Here is a 17,774-nt window from a genome sequence, read left to right on the forward strand (position 1 = left end):
GGGCATTAGGAAAATAAAACACAGAAAAAGGAAAATCAATCAATCAGCTCCACCCATTCCATAACCTCCCCCCAATTACACATTCAACTCCATTTGATCCCTGCACAGTTTGTTTTTTTTTTTTTTGTGCAGTCCATTTCATTTCACAACGTCTGGGAAAATTCCAGCTGGCGTTCCTCACAGACTGCTGCCTCGTGTCACAGAGAGATAGGGGCGTATCAAGGCGAGGAAAAAACGACCCAAAGACATATTGGCATGTCAACAGTCAAAACACACGATCAGCTCGTCCGACTAACTGACACTGACTGATTCATCAAACCCATGGAGACCTGCGACCACAACAGCGACAGCAATGGTGTGAGCCACTCATGAAGCATAAAGCAACGGTGAACAGAAACAAACACCAGCTATGACTAATTACCACCTCCAAATTTATTGTTTAACACCACATTCTGCACATTTAGTTGAATGCATGTTTGCTAGATTAGCAATAAAAGGCAAGGCTTACAGATAAGCCTGTTAAGTAAGGCAAAAATGCTTGTGGTACACCTGATCCGTTCCTCTTAGTACCCACCGAGGCGTTGTACCGACTGTAGTCTTCTGCTTAACTATTGGAGCACATGCTGCAGAAGATAAACGCTGTGAGGTCTTCTTTAGGCTAAGTAAATCTGTGGTTATCAGACACATTGTATGGTATAAAGTCCTGAATATTCCGTGAACTAGCTCTTTGTAAACCCATTACTTAGTTTGCCAAGTGCTTAAAGCCCTTCCTACTGCCAGTTCTACAGTTTTAATTTATTAGTTTGAACATGAATATTAATCAGCCATAAAAAAAAAAATGTTTCATGAGCAGCCTAATGTTGTTCGGCATCCAAAATGAATAATTACCACACAGTGCGTAAAATAATTAAATCAACCTACTTTCTAAAAAATGTGTATAAAATACAGATGAAATGCAGTTAAACAGTTCAATACAGTATAACACTCAGAGACACGGGGGGGGGGGAGGCTGGAGTCTGGAGTCTATCCCAGCTGACTCAGGTGAAGGCAGGGGACACCCTAGACAGGTCACCAGTCTGTCACAGGGCTACATACAGAGACAAACAATCACTCTCACATTCACACCTACAGGCAATTTAGAATGATCAATTAACCTCAGCATATTTTTGGACTGTGGGAGGAAGCTGGAGTACCCGGAGAAAACCCACGCATGCACAGGGAGAACATGCAAACTCCATGCAGAAAGATCCCGGGAAAGCCGGGACGCGAACCAGGGACCTTCTTGCTGCAAGGTGAAAGTGCTAACCACTACACCACTGTGCAGCCCCCATAGTCTATTATGTCTAACTCTATCTTTTCAACCTGGAAATCCATTTTTATGAACTAGCATACATTGTTGCACATTGTCAGTTGGTATACCAGTAAGTTTAACAGTTTTCAACCTTTAATTCAGTTTCATTTCTTTCAATAAAGAGCAGATATCTGTAGAGTTTCTGTAATTGTGTATGGAATCTGGCCTCCGTGTCCACAGTGACGCACAGTTACAGCTTCAGAAAAGCTAAATGACATTTACTTTCAGTGAACATTTTGGATAGAAACTGCAATTTTCTTGCAGTTTGTCTGACTGCCTGACTCCCGCTTTGTCCTAAAGTAGAGCTGAAGGACTTTGCAGAAAGCCCAGTACATATTCAATACCACAATCGAGTCGTATCAGATAAAAGAGGAGATGGGTTGAGAGTGAAAGAGGAGAGAAGATGAGCGAAATGGCACACAGGAGTGTGGAGGATTTCTGTCAAACACTCAGCTGTCTCCAAACACGTCAGAAATAGAGTGCAGACTGGGAGGAGATGGCCGGCAGAGAGGCAATCAATAAGCTCTCACATTTCATGCTGCAATGTGTGTGTGTGTGTGTGTGTGTGTGTGTGTGTGTGTGTGTGTGTGTGTGTGTGTGTGTGTGTGTGTGTGTGTGTGTGTGTGTGTGTGTGTGTGTTTACTGTGTGTCTTTATGCCACTGTGTGCTGCTTTTGTCGTGTCAAATTTCAACCCAGTTCGTTCAAAGCGATTGTGCCAGACCGATGAGACAAACTGTCACATTATCAGAGAACATATTCCACTGTGCCTCTTTTTTTGACTCTCTGCATCACTGGGGAGAAACAGGATCAGTCCAAACTTAACTTCTGACCTGTGACGCTGCAAGGCGCTAGTAGAGATCATCTTGTGCGAACCGAAATAGAATAACTTGAACGGCATGTTTTTGTTTTTTGCAGTAGCACAAACTGAGCTTGTTCTGAACTAAACTTTTAAGTATTATGCAAGCACACATCAGTACCCAATTAATGTGAACTGCATCCTCTCCAGAAAGTGTCTCCTAATGGCATGGTAAATCAAAAGCTCGGTGTACTTGTTGGCGCTCTAACTTTGGAGAGAGTTGTTTGTGATCAGCCGTATCGATTGAACTGTCCAGAACGCTGAAGAAGATACCTGCTGACACAACTCCAGCGTGGACTTTCACATTAAAGCCAATTATATAGTCGTTCCTGCTGCCTAAAGAAGGCCTAAGAGTGAATAATTCTAACTTCTCTGTTCTGTCCTTACTGAATCTTTAATGATGCGATACCATCACCTCTCCTGTGTAATTGATTGCAGTTGATTCGGTTTAGTGATGACCTTGACTTTACAGTATCTCCCATCTTGTCTCCTTTCTTTCCCGCACATTTCCCCCCCTCTCTCTCTCTCTCTCTCTCTCTCTTTCCTCCTCTCATCACTCCTTCCCCTTCTCTTTCATCTTCTTCTCCCACCAGGCCTGTAGATTCTGCTGAAACCTCCCGTAGCCCTTTTTTGCAACACTGAAAAGCAACGACTTATCTCCCCCTTGCAACCCAGGCTTAGGAGAGAAGAAAAAAGAAGAAGAAGCAGCGAGGAGAAGTCTTCTCACTGCGACAAATCAAACAAGAAAATACACACAATCCCCCACAGGCACAACTGCTGTATAACACCACTCTACATCCTTTATTTAACTTCTCACTTATCCTCCTGCCACTCTCATCTCCATCTCTTCATCTTTACTCTCCTTGTTGCATCTTCCCTACTTGAACCTACTCATTTTTTTCCTTCCTCTCTCCCTCTTGCACTTCATCTGTCCATTGATTGATTATTTCGTCTCTTTTTACAGTTTTCATGGTATTCTGTTTTGGCACCTCACCATCGCACTGGCAGGCAAATACTGGGTATTAGCAGCATTCATGGCAATATGCCACACATGTAGGAGATACTTGAAACAACATGTACATTGATATTGTAACAAAACGAAAGCTAGAAATCTAATTCATATTGAACCTAACCTACAGTCCTTCCCCTCTTGCTCCATCCTACAGCTTTTCTATTTCCCCTCTTGCCTTGTTTCCCTCTCATAGCTACCTCTTGTTTCTTTATTCCCTCCCCATGCATAGACATCACCCCGCTATCTATCGGCCTCTCGTCTCTCCCCGTCTCCCCCGTTTCGTCTATCTATTGACCTCTCTCTGCCTCTCACCGGGCCAGACAACACTGCAAAGGCTGAGCTACTGTCCTGGTCGAGGGGAAGAGCATTGACTTTTTGATGTGTTCCTTTCCTTTTTCTCGTCACAGACTGTGTTTGATCTTGTTTCCCTCTTTAAGCGGAGAGAACAAATCCTGTTTCCTTTGTCTGCAGAGGTTGTGGTCTTTTAGGACAAGGTGGTAGCCACAAGCCTTCAAAGTCAGAAACTCTCTGGAGTCGTTTCTTCGATTTGCTTCTGTTTTTATTGTATTAGTTGTCATGGAGTGGAAAACAGTATATCTTTATAGTAACGGTGTAAACCTTAAAAAAAATATTATTATATAAATATTTTATTTTTTACCATTGTATAAATATACAGTATTGATTAACTTATGTACTTTGATTGCAAGTTCTTTGGTCACCCACAAAGTGAGTAAATAAAAAAAAATAGGATTTTTTTTCTGTGAATCTTAGGAACTATTTCTAATGCTATTGATGTGTTGACTATTTTATTGTAACATCTGTTGTTTTGTTTTTTATCATTATTTTCAGATTTGTGATTAATTGCAGAATCAGGAGTCTTGTTTTAATGACTACATTCTTGTTTCGGTTCGGTTTTGTCTCCCGTCAGTTCTTCTCTCTCCCGTTCTCTCTCCATCTCTTAAGTCCCAAGAAGAAGAAGTGTAAGAAGAAAACTAAAAGGTTGTGGTTTTGGTGGATAGTCTCGCTTTTTTCTCTTGCACTCATCTAAAGAACTTAGCGTGTGTGGGTTTGTTTGGAAGACCACCTTAAAGAAAAAGATGACATTTTGAGTAAGTTATGTCTGTCTTTTGCACTAATTTAATAAAGCCGTTACTGAAAATTCCCACACTGCTGTTTTGCAGACTATTTACTAAAAGTTAAAGGCTGTTTATCACAGGTGTTGGCCTGATGTATGAATGTTTTGTATATCTTTGCATTTTTGCATCTTAATCAACCTCACTCATAATCTGACATTTTAAGAGATGGTTAGCATAATAGCCTGGCAAGGCTGACTCTGTCCAAAGATTTAAAAAATGCCATTTTACCACGTCTGAATACTGAAAGAGAACTGATTCAGTGTTTAAAGGGTTCCTTTAACTAAGAACCACAGAAAACACCCATTAGACATTAGCTGCTGGGAGCTGTGCTTTTGGTGAATACAGAGATAAGCTTCACAGAATCAGTAGCTGCATAGAATATGGTAATAACAGTCCTCTGCTACACAGACCGGAGTGTCTAATATATAGGAGCCATTAAAGGGCGTTTCCAGTGTAAAGTGAGCTGAAAGTAATGGCAGCTTTGCATTTCTCAAGGTGATGTAAATGGAGTTCAATAGTGCAATGCAATTTGGAAGAAGTGTCTAGAATAAAAGGGTTGGATTAAACAGTGGTAAGCTGTTCCTCTAATCTTCAGCCTGTTGCTCAGACAATGCCATTGTTTGCTTGTTTTATTCACTTTCTGTCTACCATGAAAAATGATGTCCTTGATTTCAGACAAACTTCTGAGACTTTATGGAATTTATCCCCCCTACAATGCTAGCAATGAAACACTCACTGTGGCCTTGGAGATAATGTCAGGTAACTCCAAGTGGGCAAAATCTAGTGTGAAAAATGAACACCAAGTGACAAAACCTGCAGTACTTTGTATGGCCACTGGCCCCAAAATTGAGTCGGTCCTCATAGACTAAACATGTTTACAGCCTGGAAATGAACTGATTTCACTGGTCATGTCAACTGTCCAGAGGGTGGATTTTTATACACTTTGAATTGTATTAAAGTTTAAACCTAAGCATAATTAGTGACAAGCTGTTCCTCTAATTTTCAGCCTGTTGTTGGTAGAATGCAACTGACTGCTTGTTTGGTTCACTTGGTTATTATCTGCCATGAAAACTAGGCTGTGTCCTTGATTTCAGACCAAGATATGTCACTATAGAATTGGGCTTTATTTAACCTATTTGCATGTAATAGTAATGCAATGCTAATTGTAAATATCAGGAAACACCCAGTGACAACCTCCAGTCCTGAAAAATGAACACCAAGTGACAAAATTGTAGTTTCTTTATTATAATAATAATAATAATGGATTAGATTTATATAGCGCTTTTCAAGGCACTCAAAGCGCTTCACAATGAATCCATTATTCATTCACTCACACATTCTCACTCGGTGGTGGTAAACTACATTTGTAGCCACAGCTGCCCTAGACCACTAGAGGCTGGCTCCAAAAGAGAGTCAGCCCCCATAGACCCCTATGTTAAAATGACTAACTTTACAGCAGAAATAAACATTTTTACAGCTTGTTTTACAGTCTGTTCACATCAGCTCTACAGAGGCTGTATTTAGATGAATCTAACCAATTCCGCTGCATTAAAGGCTTAAATTTAAGCATAATTGAGGCTTTTAGAAAAGTCAGTACCATCACAGGACAGTCGATGCCCAGAGATGTTTGCATGACCCGTCTCATTTCCACCTAGCTCTGTCTGTTTGCAGATTTTGGGATTAGCCATGTCTTAGGAGGGATCTGGTTGTCAAAATGGTGGTGATTGGAGATCCACACTGAGCTGTAGAACTGCTTTTCAGGAAATCTTTGGGTAACATGACAGAGGGTTCATCTGTCTCAGTATACAGTCAGAGGATTTGTTTCTTCAAGAACAGAAGATGAATGGGGAACATGAATGATTGATAGAATAAAGGTCCGTCTGTTGCTCTACTGCTCTTCTGTCCTTTCATTTACAGGTGCTGGACACTGGGTCAACATGACTTTCATCCACACTGTAGTGGTAATGATGGCCGTGTTATTATCTCTGTATCTCTGTGGTGAAACCTAGCTTCACTCGGATGCAAAATCCTTAAATCCAAACATTTATTTTTACCTATTCATGGGTTGAACTTTGTTTGTACTCTTTTTTTGAGCCTTCAGCAACACTGAGATGCAACCCAGTGTGTGATGTCTAGATTGCATTTTGATGTCAGCTCCCTACACAGGTAGCTGTCAGCTTTAATGACTGCACTAAGCTTTCATCCAAACCTCCTCTCACTTTTCCAAGCTATTTTAATGAGCAGCAAGTCTTAATGCCCCTGTTGTCTTTTATTATCACTTGTACAGCTGAGTGTATATCTGCTGAAATGCTGTTACTGCAGTGAAATCTGTGATCTCTGACTTTGACATGTATAGGGGTGAACACATCACTGTCAAGCTGTCTCAGCTGATCAGTGCTTATTCTACTAAAAAGAACCTATTATTTACACCACACTGTATGAAAACCTTTTTGCAGCATTCTTTAAAAACTGTATTCATAGTCTGGTGTTGCTGGAGATACATAGTTTTCAGAGTCTGATCGTTCATGTTTTGGAGCAACAGAACCCATACTTGTTTGCATTTTAGCAAAATGGCACCAATTAAAGTGTGCCAAATGAGCCATTAGTGGTTTCTGTTTGCAAAATGCCCACGGATAAATAAACAGATTTCACTGGGAAACTTTGATGCTGAAACACACTTTAAGACACCTACAGCAAGTTCTGGAGTTCTAATGAGCATCTTTGTTCTGTGATGTTTCAGTGCATTTGGGAGTATTTATCTGCCATGGTCAACACTGATAATGTTATTCCTCTAAAGTGTACGTCAAAAAATGCAGCTAAAAATAGGTTTGTATTGCCTCCGTCACTGCGTCAGCTCCATTTGCTGACTGTGTTGCTAACGGGTGGCATCAACAGGTCCAACTACAGTTACTCACTCCCTGTTGTTTATGTGCACCTGCTCCTCTCACCTGAAAGTATCTCTGCCTGACTGCTTTCCACCTGTGGCTCCTCCTTCAACTCAAACTTCTCACTTTTCCAAACTTCTGCTACAGACACGTGAAATCATCAAATGTGTGATACTGTGTATAAACCTGCAAACATCTGCACATGTGCAAACACAATAACTGTTGATGAGGAGCAAAGGAGGACATGATAGGTGCAGTTTATTTAAAAAAAAAAAAAAAACACTCGGAATACAAAACATTCCAGCAGTTTCCATTTTCTGTGCAGCCTTTCAACACCCACCTCTTGTGCAAAACATTGTGTGATACATTAGCACATATTTCCATATCCTCATCAGCCAGGGCTTCACTGATTCATGTTTCCTTTTTTGTTCTATTTCAGACTCTTGTAGGTAAAAAGCATCCAAGAGAAAAAAATCTCTGATAGACTCAAGAGTTGACAAAGTAGGACAAGGTGAGCACTGAAAGGAAGGACAAACCTGAGGTTTAATGGTTACAAAGTGGTTCCAAAGCTGAAATACACACTATGAGTTTTAAATGGCAGAAAAAAAATACAGTCGAGGAAAGGCAGGGTGACTTTTCATTTCCCTCTTTGTAGTTTCAAGACCAAACCATCCATTGGTTTTGCATTTTAATTTTGCTTACTAATTAGAAGCCACTGCTTTATTGATTTTCCGGTGTGGAGGGTCTCCTCCTTACAGCTGCTCATAAGTTTCATTCTGGAAATGTCAATAGCAACGATACTATCCTGCAATAATGATACCATATCCTCCATCCACCGTCTCCCACTTAGCCATTCAGAGTCATTTATTCCCTCCTAGATGATCATTTAGCACCTATTAACACAAGATCCTCATCTGTAATGACCACTCGATTATCATTTTCACTCTCATTCTACTTAGGCTTAGCAAGGTTAAGTAACGCCCTGAACCTGTGACAAACGTTGAATGAGCCATTGACAGATACTGGTGGTAATTACAGCCGCAATATATTCAACCAGGCCTAAAGGGTCTCTTTATTCTCTCCTCCATCCATCAACTGTTATTTTCCCTCACTTATCACTCTGATAATGTAGCATCACCTGCCCTGATCTGCCAGCCATGTCACCCTGATCCTTAACAGCATTAGGACGAGTTCAGAGCATCAAACCATCACCGGTGAGCCTCGACACACGGCATTCTGTCTGAGTAGATGGTAAATTTAGCTGTTTTAGTAACACTTTTCACTGCATTTTAGCAACACTTGCTTAAAAAATTTCAAAAAATATATCATGGATTGCCAGGAAATTTATTGAAGATGTTTGTGGTTCCTTTAGGATGAAATGTAGTAAAAAAGTCACCTTCAGAATCATGGATTCCCATCAGCCTCAACTCCATTTACCACATTTTACCATACCTACACACTCAGAATTTCTAGTATTTACACCAATTTTCACCATCCTACACTCAAAATAAACATCATTTTAACTATTCTCTGCTCTAATCAGCTTGAATCAGTGTAAATATCCAGTAAATGTGTCCTTTAAATACAAGCACAGCTGTATTATCAACCTTGACATAGCAGGGGTGCAGTCAAGGACATGGATCTTCATATCAAACTGTACTACACTTGCCGGATGAAAGAGGCAAAAAGAAAGAGCCAACATCGACCTTGATCTGTGCTGAGATGAGGGTCCCTTCCTCCAGCTTGTATGTGTTGTGCGTTCTGATTAACAGGCAGCAATAAGAAGCAGATTTTCTCTCCTTTTATTTTGTTCTCAAGGTCTTTCCTTCCACAGAGCGTCATGCAGACTCGTGGTTTCTCCTTTTTTACTCCACCAGGTCTCGTGTCAGCGCTCAGATTATTCGTCACTTAAAACTGAACTTTGCCTAACAAACAGTGAACAGTCGATAACCACGGCCCCCTGGAGCTACATTCTCAATGACTTTCTCATTTAGAAACCTGTGAAATGAAGTAAGAGATTCATAAAAGGATTAGCCGTGCAGTAACTATGAAGTAAACATTTCAGGGATGAAAATAAATCAGACATAGAAGAGTCTTCTCCCAACTGCTGGCCTTAGTAGTGGTGCATTTATTTAAGTCATGAACGTCAGTGCAATTTTGAGCAGCTTGTGCTTCACTTGAGTATTTCACTTTCATCCTACTTCATACCTCCACTTCACCGTGCTGCACTTATTTCACAGCCAAATAAACCCTGTGCTGACTAGCCTCAGCATTACGACCACTGACAGGTGAAGGGAATTGCATTGATCATCTTGTAACAAAGAAATGTTCTGCTGGGAAACCTTGGCTCCTGGCGATCATGGGAATGTTACCTTGACACAGTTCTCCCACACGAATGTTGTTACAGAACAAGCACCTTGCAGAACTGACAAAGGGACACAACAAAGAATCTAAAGTTCTTGACCTGCTCTCCAAACCTCCAGACCTTAGTCCAATCAAGCATCTGTAAAGTGCCCCATCCTCACACTCTGCAAGGGCGCAAAGAATCGTTGCCAACTTCATATTCCAGACATCACAGGACACCCCAAAAGTTCCACACCTTAACGAGACACAGGGAGAGTATTTGGAAAAGGACCCAAATGCAAACACCAGAAGCAGGTATTAGCAAACAAAAGGCAAGCTACTGGTCAGACACATCAGAAGCATGAGGAGGTGGTAAAGATTAACCAAAAATCCCAAAAGGTAACAGAAGCATGATGTAAAAAAGCAAAGTGTTCAAAAACCTAAATGTACAAACTGGAGGCAAATGATGAACACAAGGAAGAACTCACCAGTAGGCCAAACTAGAGGGGAGCAGAAAGAACAAACTGACAAAAAGACAGAGGAAGATCCAGGATTATAGATACAGAGAGAGCTAAGACACAGAACAAACTAATGAAGGCATTAAAAGAGGAGGAAATACAACAGCTAGAGACACAAGGATGGATATTTTTCAAAGTAAAACAGGAAGCAGAACTACAATAAATCAAATGCCATGAGAAAGGTGGTTTTAATATTATGTGAAATTTGCATAGATTGCATAGATTCATCGTTAAACATTAAACCAGCAAACATATTCGACTTGGGACCCCTCAAAAAACATAAATAATAGGTTTAATTTTAAGCTCATTTTTACACTGAAGATGTGAGGAACAGAGCAAATTATGCTCTAAACTTCCTGGATTGTGTTATTTAAGTGGCCATGACCCAAAAAGATTGCAAGATGTTTCACCTCAGTAGCTGTAAACTAGAGAATATTTCACAAAAATCTCTATAAATGTCTGCATCAAAACTTCTTTTCTGTAAAATTAGTCATCTTAGGACCCCAGAGTTTTCTCTTATGACCCTTTTAGAGGCTTTGACCCCCAGTTTTAGAACCACTGGACTAATCTACACATCTTAATAAAACATAGCTCCAACTCAAGCAGCTACAACAATAAAATGCTTCTTAGACATTCAGACTGACTATTGTGATACGTAATCTATCAATCAATGAGACACTTCACTGCAGACTTAGTGCTTTTACTGTAGTTATACAATAACTATAATAAGCTTTGTATGTTTTTGATTGCAGGACTTGTTTGGAGTGAAGTGTTCTTATGCTATTGTGTGGGTGTGTGCTATTCACAAACACATAGAAGAGGAGCATCTTTACCTTATGCATCCTCGTCCTCATTAGCGGGACATCTTAAAGCAACAAAGACCACAAAGAAAGAACAATCTCCTTCACTACATGCAAAAAGTGCACAGCTAATGTGCTGCAAATAGCTTCTCTGAGTCAAATATGCATTTTGTCAAGTCCACATAAGTACAAAAACACCTTGTGAAGTCTCTGTCCTGCATCTGTCAGGGTGCCACTCTTAGAGTTCAAGGTCACCAGCATACCGCACTCTCATTTTCCATGTTGTTATACGTGCAGAAAGCTGTTGCATCGGAGGCCTTGATATGCAAATGAAGCAATAAAAGAAGGATGGAGGTTGTGGGTGTCGGTGTATGACTCCAGAAACACGCCGTCTGTCCTCATGTGGAAGCCCATCATATATTACCATACATTAACCACCGGCTAAATTAAAGATCCCTATGCATAAAAAGCAGCTTCTCTCAGCAGACCCCATATCTTTAGTAAACTTAGCAGCTTGTTCAGTGGATTTCCAGTGTGTACACGGTGTTATTAAAATAAGGTCACAGAGAGTTTGTATTCATATCAGCTGCTATCTTTGTGTAAAACAACTGGGAACTTTTTTAGGCTGTTGTGTATCTTTTATAGCTTTTGGGCATCCAGTAATTTGCCTTATAAGCTAATAATGTGTTGCCTCAGAGGATTTATTATAAAGCTGCTTTACATTGTTGACATTTTGGAAGCTTTGGCAACGTGACATAGGAGATGTAATCCAGTTCCCAGGTCCCAGTTCTGGGATCCACATCAGGCTCTGTGGTCTTTTAAAATCACACAATAAACCTCTGACCCCAGGCAGTTTCTGGGCTTTTTTTTTTCCACTCATGTCATATTTTTGCACACGTTAGGCTCTTATTTCACTGAAATATAATATTCAGCATCACTATGGAAACACATGGAACAAGTGTGGGTAAAAGTAGAGAGAACTGAGAATGTCTTTAGAATGACATAAATCATTTAAAAAAATTTAAAAAGGTTGAACTTCGTCTACAGATGTTATTGGTAATGGAAAAATGGTGACCATGCGTACTATAGATATTTAACTACTTCTATTTTTTAATTTATTTCCATACGTGTCTGCTTCATGTAAACACTGCCTGCAGTTCAGCCCAGCTCAGTCAGAAAAGTCCTTGAATTTTTGTTATATGATTGTTGCAGCCGAATGACTAAATGCTTCATGGCTGCACCAAAGATTGCAGATTTTTTTTTTGTTTTTACAGCATCCTGGTTAGAGTAAATGATTTATTTTTGGCATTTTTTAAAATCAAGACAGGCAGAATAAAATAATTCTGATGAAATATTTAGATTTTAAGCTGAAATATGTTTAATTTTCTGACAGAACCAGGCATCACAGATGAGGAGAATTTGCAAAGTTGAAAATTCGATGATTAAATTGAGCAATTTTGATGATTTTTCTTGAAGATATCAAGACTAGTTTTCAGATTTTGGCGTCCAGAGTCATGTTGGTGATCCCTAAGTTCTACAGTGATATGTCTCTTCTGTCGGCGTCTTAACTTAAAAGCAGTCAGAGGCTTTGCTATATAACCAAAAAGAAAAATGGATTATTTAGGATGGGCAACAGTGAATGGAATGGTGTATTTTAACTTAACATACACTGCATAATGGCATTCAGTGTCCCCAGGAGAGAATGAATACAGGTCGACAACATCCCATGAAATCAACGGAGAAAATAACCAAGAGGCTTTGTTTTTGTTATGCACGTTGTCAACAGGAGAATTTATGTTATCATCGTGCATTTCAGGCTGACCTTTGCATGTTTTAAGTTTACAATAGACGGAAGTGTGTGTGGAGACGCCCTGCTGAGCTGCTCGATATGAACAGGCGTAGTGATGGGATCCGACTGTTTCTGCTTCCAGCACACGTACAAACCACAGGACTCACCTCTGCTGCTGGAGGTGAAGTATTTTATTATGTCGTCGTCACCAAACCGGGTAAAAAAAGGGACATATCGGAGCTCCCCAGAGTACCAATTTGTTTTCACTGTTGGGCTCATTGTGTCTCTTTTGCAGTGGGAAGTCTGTGATTTTCCTCCTGATAACTATGAGGAGCAGCGGACGGACTCAGCATGTTTGCTCTCCGGGACAGATTTATACTCTGTGCAACTCAATGGATGTTTGTGCGATCACTGAAACACACTGGAGGCAAATTTATGTGTAGATTTATGGACAAAAGACCTTGATTACCACTGGTGTAGCAAGACTCATTGAACAGAAACAAGGACATCGGATTTTAAGTTCTCACTTATTTTTGAGGTAATACAAGCTGCACAGTCATATATTATTATCCACAATCTTTGTAACAGCGAGTGAAGTCAGTGTACGTGTAGTCCTGACAACACGTTGCACAAATTGTGCGTATTTCTAATGCGACTGTAATCTAATGAAAATCTCAGTTTAAGCAGCACATCACTGAAGAGTTTTGTACTTACGTGTAGAACATCTAATAGAATTAGTGCCATTTACTATGGATTTACAATAATATTGTTCAAGTAAAGTCAATTTGCATTGCAGTTAAAGAAATTTGCTTGGCTTAACATGCAAAAACACTGTCATGGGATATTACAACGTAAAGCCCTTCCATTACACTTAGATTAGAGGCTGCGACAGGAATAGAGTGAAACAGGAGATTTCAGCTTTGCAGTTTCCAAAAAGCAATCTTTGCTGCACAAGTGTTCATTAGCCCACGACGACCTTCTATGAAGCAGACGTGACACATATCCCAGACTTTTTATTGAGTGGCCAGTAGTGTCACTAATACCTATTGCTGTCTTCTCTTACCTTATTAGCCGCAGAGACACGAGTCAATTAGAAGAACTCTGCCCTATCCTGTTCCTTCATCATTTTGTTTTCCCTGAACTGGATAATAAGTGTGCTATCGAGTGAATACTGTCCAGATAAATGTATATATATCTGAAATTGTCAACTGAATGACCAGCAAAGCTCTATAACAGGGGTGTCATTGTATTAGTGTATGGTGTTATTTTAGTTCAGGGGCCACATTCAGCCCAACATGATCTCAGATGGGCCGGACCAATACAGTCGTTACATACCAACCGATAAATAACCACAACTCCAAATGTTTCCTTTGTTTTAGTGCAAATAAGTACATTCTTAAAATGTTCACATTTAGGGAATTATCTTTATACAAAACATTATCGACAACCTGACGTGTCTTAAGAAAAATAAATTTCTAGTTTATCATTTCCACATTACAACTTCCAGATCACAGAGTGTCTACAAAGGAACACAGCATTTATTAATAATAATAATAATAATAATAATAATAATAATAATAATAATAATAATAATAATAATAATAATAAATTTATTTATAAAGCGCTTTTCCAAAAACTCAAAGACGCTGTACATAAAATACAATTTACATTTATACATTTACTCATCTGGAACTGAACCATAGAGGATTTCACTTTATGATCAAAACAAGAAGTCAGACAAAAAGACCAAAAACAACAAAATGTGACAAAAATCAAATCAAAACAATGATCAAAACAAATTGTCATGATCTAGAAATTATTTTAAATTTATAGTTTTACTGAAAAAAACAACAAAAACAAGACAATATTTCAAAAATGAGATGCAAAATGACAAAAAATGAGACAAATGACACGAAAAAACCCCAACAAGAGACAAAAAAGTTACAAAGCAAGAAAAAGATGGATAAACGAAAAAAACTACGAATAAAACACAAAATGACAAAAATGAGAAATGTTGGTTATCTAACTTATTTTTGTTGATGGTATTGATTGGTTTTCTTGAAGATGGTGTTACAGGATTGAGAAAAAACTGAGAGCCTCTTTCAAACAGAGTGGATACCCTTGAACCAGAGCACAACAAACATTTGACGACACAATGAAACTGCAATTTGCAGAAAATACTTTGCCACAATCTAGCTACAACACAGCTCCCTGCTAGATTCTGATCATGTCTCTGAACACTGAAAGTTTTAAGTCCTAATGAACACATCATAGATAGACAACCACTGTTAAACTGTTTACCAAATGGTTACGTCTTCACTGAAATGTCAAAAACATTAAAAAATAAAAGGTCAATCCTTTAGTCTTACATGACTTTATGTTCTAAATGAGTAGTTTCCTCAAGTCATCCAAATTAAGCCTGTTTTTAGTGACATGTAGAAGTAATTTTTTGATCTGACACCCTTTAATAAAATCAGGGTTTGGCTTAAAAGGACTTTTTCAGTTTATGGGTCTTGTATTGTTGTAGCTACAATAGTGAACTCTGAGGTGGTCACAGAAATACAATCCCAGTATCACTCCCAATATGTCATGTACAGCTCTTTCTTCTTTTTCAGAATCCCTCGGTGTGACATTTTAACACTCTGGTACCCTTCTGTGGCACTTTTCAATTTACAAGGTAGTCCCATAGACCCATCGAATTTCCAAAATGTCAGCAATAGATGCCATGAGACAGCAGCCAGATGTTCTCTGCTGGTGTTTTCACTCTCGGTTGTTTCCAGAAGTTTGCCCTGTAACTTGCATTTCCTGTTGTAAAAGGGTATATTTTAACCATAGCTGTGCTCTTTACCTAAATTTGACCAAAGAGCAAGGTAAAACAAAAGGAAACAATGATGGAAAATGAAAATGTAGGCAACAAAATAAAACCAAGAGAAAAATGATTGCTGACACACAGGACAGGAACCCTGAACATCCTGTTCTCCACCACCACCACCCATTGACCTCCTCATAGAGCAGCTTGGAAACTACAAAAACTCATCACTTACTTTGACGAAACAGCAGGATTTGATTCCTGAGCAATGAGAACAGTCCAGTGTTTTGTTGGCCCATCCGTCCACCCCAACCTGTCAGGTGACTGTAGAGTGATTTTTATTCCCTTTATAATTACTATGTCTGCTACTGGGCTTTGTCGTTCTGTGTCAGACATGTTGTTTTGGGTATTTAATGAAACTGCTAATTTGGTTGTCTTCTGGAGAACAGTCTCATTTCACAAGCTGTTAAAGCAACCCTATTACCAGACAAGAACATTAACAGAGTATTTGCGAGGCTCCACCTAACATTCTACTGTACTATTCGCTCGGGGTTAGTATTACCCTGGGATCTCTGGTAGTTTGTGAATTACCCCCACGTCTGTGTTTCCTGCAGAGCATTCGTACTGGATAAGCAAAGTCTGTATATTACTGGAATCTACTGACATTACAGCCCGGATATGATGTCAAATCTGTGCATGTTGCAACATCCGCTGTTGTCACAGAATCTGATGATACCTGCTCTGTCCAACATGCTGAACTGACTGTGTCGCCATGACAACATAATCTGTGCTTTCCAGAACCCTACGGCCGATGCGTCGCTGTTAAAAGACTATGTTGTAACAACGCTATTTTTAGGGTCTCGTTAAGTTCATGGAAAGCTTGTGGTTCAGGTTAAAATGATCACTTTTAACGTGGTATGTAGTCGTCATGGCAACAGTAAACACGTCAAAGCAGCAACATGACTTGAGAACAGCGGGCAGCGTTGTCGGGATAATGGATTGTCAGAGCATTTGGAGTCAGCCTGTTGAAAGATAATCCTAGAAAAATGTTTCTTACTGCACGCCGCTACGCATGTCATCCATCTCTATATCCTCCCAGATTTCCCTCTTCCTGTTGATCTGATTTTTCCATTTCTGTGAACAGTCCGTAGGTCTGTTGTTATTGGCCTACTGCTGCATTTGCACCTAAAATGCTGTCAATAGTTTCCTCCAGAAACCTCCAGTTAGCCTCCAGAATTCAACCGGGAAAGAGGTAGACAAGGCGCAGAATAAAAAAAAAAAAAAACAGCAACTAAAATACCCCCCAATCACTGAGATGCAGATTCACACGGGACTAGTATTATCACAGGACGTTGGTGTTTGGTGAAATATGGGAGGTGATTTACAGTGGAATTTTTACTTTACAAATTACAGACATGGAGCATTCACACGAGATTAAGATCACAGACATCCTCCACAATTAGATAGATAGATAGATAGATAGATAGATAGATAGATAGATAGATAGATCACAGACATTCTCTGTAATTATTACAAATCATCATTGGTTCTCAGGTAATACTAATCCCGTACGAATAGGGCTTATGCCAACATTAAAAAATGTAGGTGTGCTTAGATATTGTAAAAAAAAATACTGATATTGCAATACTTGCTAGAAAGCTATGTTTAAGTTTTGGGAGAGCTAATGTTTGCACGTCAACTTTTTTTGTCAGAGTGCTATTGCATCCTTCCAGCTGTGTAATCCTCCTGCAGCTACATGCAGTATGAACACCGGAGTTACACATGATGTATGCAGAATCCAGTATTCTATAGACAGACTCCTTAGGATGCTGGTCCAATAATTCCACACCAAGTTATTACTGTTAAGTTATTACTTCTCATGATTGCCTTATTATGTCTTCCGCTGGCTCTGGCATTTTCTGCTAAACTTAATTCTCACTTGCTCAATAGCTGTATATGAACGTAGTTCTTAGAAAGCAGGTTTGCCTTTTGTCGTCACTCAAGAACAAAATTGGTATTTATTATCTGTTGACTGCTACCTAGCAACCAAGGCTGAATTTCCAGTTTCTTCACTGCTGCATGGACTCAGATCACTAATTTATGTGTTTGTGTGTGTCTGACATGTCAGTGACAATGCATGCGCTGTGTAATCGTGTATTGACTGAATATTGACACAGTAAATAAATGATGATAAGAGGCTGAGGATTATAGGAATCGGAATATGGCTGCTGCAGTCACTAGTGCCTGGGGAAAAAAGTAGAAATCTCTGCCTTT

At 39.5% G+C, this 17,774-nt stretch overlaps 1 protein-coding gene across 3 annotated transcripts in view; it reads left to right on the forward strand.

Moving 5' to 3' along the window:
- The window catches only part of cdh13 (cadherin 13, H-cadherin (heart)), a 446,773-nt gene that overhangs the window by 385,133 nt on the left and 43,866 nt on the right, over positions 1–17,774 (forward strand). The window contains exon 10 of one of the 3 annotated variants that reach the window (XM_023274214.3): positions 2,802–4,385. The exons of the other annotated variants lie outside the window; for them this stretch is intronic. Within the exon in view, the coding sequence (XP_023129982.2) occupies positions 2,802–2,809 (8 nt within the window). The 3' untranslated portion in view covers positions 2,810–4,385. Of the gene's footprint in view, positions 1–2,801; positions 4,386–17,774 lie in introns of those variants that run through there. 3 annotated transcript variants of the gene reach the window in all.

The sequence above is a fragment of the Amphiprion ocellaris genome, chromosome 3 (genome assembly GCF_022539595.1).
Source record: "Amphiprion ocellaris isolate individual 3 ecotype Okinawa chromosome 3, ASM2253959v1, whole genome shotgun sequence".
Lineage (NCBI taxonomy): Eukaryota > Metazoa > Chordata > Actinopteri > Pomacentridae > Amphiprion > Amphiprion ocellaris.